This window comes from Phaethon lepturus, unplaced genomic scaffold (genome assembly GCF_000687285.1).
Source record: "Phaethon lepturus isolate BGI_N335 unplaced genomic scaffold, ASM68728v1 scaffold27106, whole genome shotgun sequence".
Classification (NCBI taxonomy): domain Eukaryota; kingdom Metazoa; phylum Chordata; class Aves; order Phaethontiformes; family Phaethontidae; genus Phaethon; species Phaethon lepturus.
The window spans coordinates 2,424-10,172 of NW_010547296.1; the positions used below are offsets into that span (position 1 = coordinate 2,424).

The window sequence follows — 7,749 nt, forward strand, 5'->3', positions numbered from 1 at the left end:
CTACAGCTGAATTTCCCGAGCCCGAGACACTTACTATATCCTCACTGCATTGCCAGCCTGCTTGTTACAAGCTTGTGTTAGCACTTTCTGGTTATGGTTCTGTCAAATCCCAGGCCACTCATGCCTCCCTTGCCCTTGCATGTGTTTTTATAAAGTATTATGATTCTTCCTAATCCTGGGCTTTGTTCCTTTAGAAAAACACTGCAACTCGATCCCTCCTCAGTTAATGTCATGGGACTGAGTTCACTCCGACTTGGCTTTAAGCAACTGATGCTCAAAACATCTGGCCCATGTGGGTAGTAGCTGTGTTGGGGAATGGAAATGCTACCAGCTACCACAGGTAAGCATGGTGCCACTCAGCCCCCTGCAGCTCCCACTATCAATGTCCCACAGAGGTAAGCATAGCTTTAGCCGCTACATGGCTCCCCCACTCTCTCCTTTTGCTGCCCGGATGGGGAGAAAGCAGAGGAAATTGGAGAATTCCTCTTTGACCGGGCTCCGGTCAAGGTAAAACATAACAGACCCCACATGCTGTTCTGAGGGCAGCTTCTGATCGATGGCCATGCCACTTAAAGAGGTTGAAAATGCCTCTAATGGAAAGGCTTAAAGCTCCTTCCCATAAGCCCAAGTTCTCTTCCAATTCTTTTCTTACAAGAATGGCAACGGGAAGAAAATTAACGGGGAATTCCTATGTGGTCAATTAGCCAGACCCCCTTCCAAGCTCTTCTGGCACTGGCTTGAGTGACTGATGAGTGAGGCCTGCCATATGCCGACTGGGTAAACAGCGCAGAAGGACTGACTGCCACAGTCCGCCAGACAGGGCGACAGATAAGGAATGGGGGGAAATAAGAGAAGGTAATGGAGACCAATTGGAAGAAAAAGACAGATGGAAGGAAAGGGCATATTGAGATAACAGTCAAAGACAAACAAACAAGGGCAATAAAGCCAGGAGCCACCACCACAAGGACTCTGATGTGGAGTGAAGGGGTGAGGGGGTCACGACTGCCTGAAAGATAAAAGACCTCTGGTCCCCTCCTGTCCCTCTCAGCTCCTTCTGAGAACCACAGAGAGCAGGGAGATGATCTTCTCTCCTGCCACCAGAGCTCTTCAGGGTTCAGGGAGAACTTTCTCATCCACAGGAAACTGAGTGAGGAGACATGCCAAAAGTCTGCCTAGAAATTGGAAGATATCAGTTGAAACACTGGCTGGGAAAGCGGGGCCAGGCTGTATATGGGATGGCACCCAGCGGCCACTCAGCAATGCTCACTGCCGTGTCTCCTTTCTTTCAGCACCAACATTTGGGAGTATGGAGTTACATGTGCACCTTCCTACTTCCAAAACCATAATCTCAGAAGTGAAAACATTTAGGAACGCAGGACTAGATGGGACCTCCTCGGTTATTAAGTATGATCTGTTGCTATTGTAGGCAGCGCTTCAAATAATATTTTCCTTAAATGTATAGAATGCCCTTTTAAAAGCAATTAGGTTTTCAGCCACCATTATTCTGATCAGTATTCCAATGACAAAGTATCTTTTTCTAATTTCCAGTCTAAATGTATCCCCATTTGCTATTGTGCCAAATTGGCCTTTTGATTAAAAAGTACTTTTCCTCCCCCTATTATTTTTCCCACTAACACAGACACCAGTCAATATACTCTCTCAACTTTCGCTTTGCTAGGCTAAACATGGCAAGCTATTCCAGCCCACTTTCCTTAAGAAAAGATTCCTATACCTTGGGTCATCCATAACAAGCCTTTTCTAGTCTGAGGTCATTTTGCTTGGGAATATTAGTACATACATTATTTTGGGGCCTCACAAAAGCTTAATACAATGGCATTAGTATTCCCCCATGTTTTACGGAAAGACTTTCCCTAGTACATTATAGGATATTTACCATCTTCTGAGCCGTATTACATCTGCAGTTATCTGCAGCTGACTGCTGCAGCCAGTTCTTTTCTACTTATTTCCTAATGACTAAAAATGTATTTCATGCAAGACCTCAAATGATGATCTTAATGTTATGTTGTCAGATGTCATTAGCTGCTGTACAAAATTTGGATTCTCCTCTGTATTCATAATACCTGCCACCTTTGCATCATAAGCAAACTTCATCAGTCCATTCCAAATTCTTGTGTTGAGGATGAGAAACAAAAATACCAAGTGTTGGTCTTCAGACAAGTCCTTGAAGAACTCTGCTAATTAAGCTCTGCTGAGATCCAGATACATCCTTTCAGACAACTTACTGACATCTTTCCTTGAACCAGTTTCTTGTTCCTTAACATAGCTGCTGCATTTTTCCTTATCCTTCTCAATGTAACCAAGCGTTTCCCATGCGGTAAATACATTAAATGTCTCACAGACATTCAGATAAAATGAGACCTATAAGATCTATTTTCCTTTTTAGGAATTCAATGATGTTCTAAACGATTGTGTGATCAACCTTTGAAAAATTCTTCTCAAATTATTTCCCATTTTGCCTCTTCCTCTGAGATATTCTTTCCCCCAGGTCCTCCTGTAAACGCTGCCGAGGCCACACTGCCTGTGCTGCCAGGTACCAGCTCTTTCAGAGTGCCAGGAAAGAACGTGGGCACGCCCCATCACTTGCGAGCTTTACGCTACCTGAGTTTTGCTTCCACCTTGGTTGTGATAATTTCCATTTCTAGCCTTTCTCTTTTGCTCCCATGCTAATATATTTCTAGGAGTCAAGGGGAAAGGCTGCCCTGCACTGGCCAAATGCCATCCTGAACAGACAACCCTGGAACCCACAGCAATGCCATCTTGGAGCTGCCCCAGGTCTTGTCCCCATTCAGATCCTTTCATATTCATCTCCCTTCCTGATCCCAGCATCTCCATTCCTCACTAACCCCAAATCCTCATCTGCTCAATCCACCCCAAAGCCCCAGCCTCATTTACTCCAGAGCCCTCCATTCTTCCAACCCTTTGCTGCCACTTGACTCCCAACTGATTCATTCAACCCAATCCCAAACTCCCCTCCATCAGCAGTCCCCTACACCCTCCCATTCATCCCAGATCTGCTGGCCCCGAACTTCAGTACTTGCTGCTCAGCTCCTCTTCCTCTACCTGTCTGAACATGACAGCTGCTTCCTTGTGCCTTCCTCGCTCCCACTGGGTGCCAGCACCATCAGTCACTGCCAACTGTGATGGACCTTGCCTGCCCCTACAACACCCTGCCCAGCTTCTCCCAAAAAGCAGAGTCCCAGGGGGATTTAAAAATCTACACTACTGAGCACTTACTCCCCTAGGCAGAAGTGTTGAAGACAGAGAAAGCCATCTCCATTGTGCAGCAGACATACGGGACCCCTCCCCACAAGCAATGTCCCCCATTCTGACTTGAAGCCCCAAGTAAAGCACTCATTTACTTTGGGGATGGAAGCAACTCTGTCTTTAGACTCAGCCCCATCCCCATTGACTAGCAGCCTCCCTTCTTCCAATCTCCTCCAATTTACAAAGTTTAAAAAATTTCCGCTGTTTATTTTACTACTCTTTGCAGGGCCTGACTCAGCATGATTTTCTACTGTTCTCACTTCATCTTTACACTTCTTGACCTCTAAGAGCTTTTTGTTATTTATTTGCTATCAGTTCGTTTTTTTCCATTCTTAGTAGTCTCTCAGCCTATTCCTAACAGCTTCTCTGTGGTAGTTATTCATTCAGTGAGGTCTGGATATTCTTCCTACAAGCTTTTTCCTCTTGCTTGGCATGCAGAATTGTAATGGCTTTAGCATCTTTGACTTGAAAAAGTTCCAGACCTCCTCCACATCGAGTTCCTCGGCTGAGTTTACTAACTGGCTCCCCCTTAGTTTATCAGAGTTTGGTCTTTGAAATCCACAAGCTTAATTACACATTGGCTTATACTTTCATTTAATTTAATCTAAAATGACTAGTGTTCATTTAATCTAAGGTTATTTTCTATGGCCATCTGTTCTACAGAGTCTACAAAAACCAAGCTTGAAATAGGATTGTCTTTTGCTGGGCCCTTTGAAAAGCTTTTGTCCAAGTCCCGTTAACTGGAGACACAGAAATCGCCTTGAGAGCTTGTCTATGGAGTCCAAAGAAGCACAGACACTGTAGCATTCCAAGCACAATTTAAACAACTTTCTGCACTGTAGTAAAGGCAGGACATAACTGGTTTTGGCTGTATCCTTAAAGCAGGATGCAGCTTTCTTCCATCTAAACCATATCATCGTCTGAAATCACAGCTCAGTGAGATCCTTGCACATATAACAAGAGTAACAAGACAGGGCGTTTTACCCATGCTGTGGAGCAAGTATCTTCTGACTCAATTTTCTAATACAGATGTTACTGGCGCCTCAAACTACTGGCCATATTCTGTATGTCTCTGTATCCCTCAAGGCAATAGGACTGGCTGTTAAAAAGTCTCATAACATATTCATTCCCTATTTTAGGCAGAGTATTTATTTGTAGTAATCCAAGTTCATGACTCCAGACATGTAAGATGTTCAAAGCGAGTAATGCAGAGAAAAATGTCACTTTCAGGCTACTACTCTGTGGAGGAATGCCCCCACCGCATTTCTAAGCAAAGGCAGACCCTTTGCCCTTCCAAGCTGAAAAAAAACCCCCATCCCTAAACAAAAACCCACTGAGTTCTATGGCTTTCAAGTCCACAGTTTTCCACCTACTGCAAATTTACCCCAATCTGATTTTGCAAAAGAAGCATGGAATATTTGCAATGCTTCAACCTGACACATTGATTTCACAATCAAAAAAAACCAGAGCAAATCTTCTTTGGTGGCAAAATGAAGCCAAAATTACATGCAGAAAAGACAGATGTATATGGGAAAGGAAAGATAATTCAGTGACAATTAGAAGTAAGAAGGGGCAGAAAATTGATAAGGGAACTAAGGATATTAGTTAAAAATGTGCAAAAGAGCAAGGCTAAGTACACTTAATAGGATTTCTTAATAAGCATTAGAAATAAAATTAACCTTAGAAAAGCTCACTACTAGGGAAGAATGATAAAAATTTTAAATGCCCTGTGGAAAAGGCACAAATATTCAAGTAAGTATCTCTGTTCTACATTTGGAAAGAGGCAGGATTACACAGTTGTACCGCATATGAATGACGCTATACCTTCCAGGCTATTAATCACAGAGAGAGGAATTGTCTAAAAAATTGCCTAAAAAGCAAATGTGCATACACTGAATGCATACAAAGAGGGAAACTTCACCTACGTTTACAGCATCAGGGAGACCGATATCAGAACCCAGGATGTAATTTTGGTATCCATTTTCTTAAAGGACATGGGAAAACTGTAAAGGGTACACTAAAGTGACAAGAAAATTATTTGATGGCTGATGAGATCATCTGAAAGTGAGTCAGTCTTCAGTGCTCAACCTAGTTTGTCAAGAAAGAGTAGTGAATAAATTACAGTAGATAAATAAATACGTCTATGCAGAGGAAATTTTGATTATTAAGGGGCTTTTGGATCTAGCTGTAAAACTCAGAAAAAGAACTGATTGGAAGCCGACACCAGAGAAATTCAAATGATAAAGAGACACAGTGTTGGAACAGGGTGATTAATGATGGTAGCATGCTACAAAGGGAAGTGACGGATTCTCCATCCCTAGGGGTCTCCAGATCAAAACTGTATCTTCTCAGAAAATGTCTGTCACCTGGATGCAAATTATTTTTTTTGCCCAATACCAAGGTAACTGTGCAAGGCATAAACTTCAGACATCGCCAGGCAGCCTGATTCAATGTTTGCTTCTGGCCTTATATTCACAAAAATCTGAATGATGGCAGGAGACAACTCCACATGCTAACAGATTCTCTTCTTCACCACCAGCCTGTCACTTTGGCAGCTCTGGGAAGCCAGTTTATGAGCTGTAAACCTTGAAAGTCCATGACAGCGCCTAGTTTATTTGGAAAGGACTTACATGTCTGCACACACGTGCCATACAGTATCTCAACAGACCCAAAACCTCACTGGCTTTAGCTGGCAATGGAAGCCTGCCATTAAAACTGGCGTATTATATTGTCTGTAATAGTCACATAAATGCAGAAAATGTGACCATATGCCATTTCAAGGGAGTTACTGGGGCATCGTTCGACTATCCCTCATCAAACCTCCAAGTAATTTGGTATCTAGCTATCTCAAGCCTTCTGAATCTGCCTCTGAGAAAGAGGAAAGGGGCAGCACTCATCTTACCCTGCGACCAGCCTCATTGTTCTGCAAGTTCATCAGCATGCGCGCCTGCTCCTCTGAACCTCTCACGTAGTTCTTCTCCCTCTCCTTGGCATCCACAAATTCCTTGGCAAAACGATACCCATACTCCACGTTATCCCCGCAGCCACCCCACAGCCAGTCGCGGGGCAAGTCCTTGGGCCGGGCGGTCCAAGAGCTCTCCTTCACGGCAAGCCCGGCTGATGGCGTTCACCACCCCGGCAGCACTGACGGCGTAGGTGAAAGCAGTCTCTCGGCTACCTGTGAGAGAGACGTGAGAAGCAAATTAACAGGAGACAGATCTCATTTAACAAACACAACATGCAGCAAGGAGCAGGCAAACGGGGTCCGGACAGTAGGACATGGTGCGCTCTGAGAAGGTGCACAGAATCGACTGGAACAAAGGAATGGGGTGGTCAAGCACAAGAGACACCACCCTGTTCTGGCAGAGGGGGAACTGTCACAACACATGCTTGCACCCCGTTTCTGTTTCCATTTCACAATAACGGCTCCAGTCAACTGAGCCAGGAAACTCCGAGCCTTGCCCAAAAGAAATAGCAGCACTATAGGCAGGGAAGGCTCAGCCTCCCTCCCCTCAGATCAGCCCCTCGGTATCCTCTCATCTTAACCTGGAGGAATCTCTCAAGAAGCAAAAGGGTTATTCACTTGCTGAAAATGCAGCTGCCGTCTCAGCCACTGAATCTGCCAATAATCACTGAGAACAACTAACGAAGTTGGGTCTGTGCGAGAGGAGTGTTCTGGTTGAGCCAGATTATCACTCTGGAACGGTTTTAATTTAATTGGGACAAGCACTCTTTTATGGGCACCTCAGTTCATCAACCTTACTTTGGTTTACATAAAGTCAGCTGAGAATTGTTTTGAGGCAACCTGAAGGAAATCCATTTTTACACTAAAGCATGAAGGCAGAGGCTCTCCCAACGCCTACAGAACCGCAGTGCTGGAACAAGTAAAACTTTCCCATGTAGACAATAATAAATGAAAAGACTTTCCATTAGCAGGTTTACTAGAGACTGCCCTGCTTGCAGTGTATGCTCTATACAGCTTAGAATCTTAGCCAAGCAGCTGGATCGGGTCTCCAGCTATGTATTCCTGGCAGTGATTCAGCCCCAATTTGACCGGGGCACCAACGCAGCCAGAACACTGCATGAGGCCAAGCGTGCTGCACCAGCAAGTGCTGTGGGTCTGAAAAGGGGGGAGTAGAGGGGGTGAGGAGGAGAAGGAGGCAATCCACACCTGCACTCTCACCACTCGGTGTAATAAATAGCTAAACCAACACCTTCGGAGTCATTGTGTGCATCACCAAACTTTCAGGTGATAAAGGGAACAACTGCCAAAGCTTCACTGGAATAAGCAACCTGATGGCGAGGAGCTACTTACACCAAACCCCAGCAAGAGGCGACCCTCTAATGCTCTCAAGCAAATTTGCATGACTTCAGAGGGCAGATCCTCCAAGAACAGTTTGTCACCAACCCACGAGGCTCTCAGTGCCAGCTCCCTCAGCAGGACTTGAGCTGATGCTTTTGGTA

General features: G+C 44.7%; 1 protein-coding gene across 1 annotated transcript in view; it reads right to left on the bottom strand.

Moving 5' to 3' along the window:
• Positions 1-6,463, bottom strand: part of LOC104622731 (protein Wnt-5b-like) — a gene marked incomplete at its 5' end in the record, with an annotated part of 8,886 nt that extends 2,423 nt beyond the window's left edge. Inside the window, 2 exon segments of the mRNA XM_010289603.1 lie at positions 6,188-6,374; positions 6,376-6,463. Of these exon segments, the coding sequence (XP_010287905.1) occupies positions 6,188-6,374; positions 6,376-6,463 (275 nt within the window).
• Between the last annotated feature and the right edge of the window lie 1,286 nt (positions 6,464-7,749).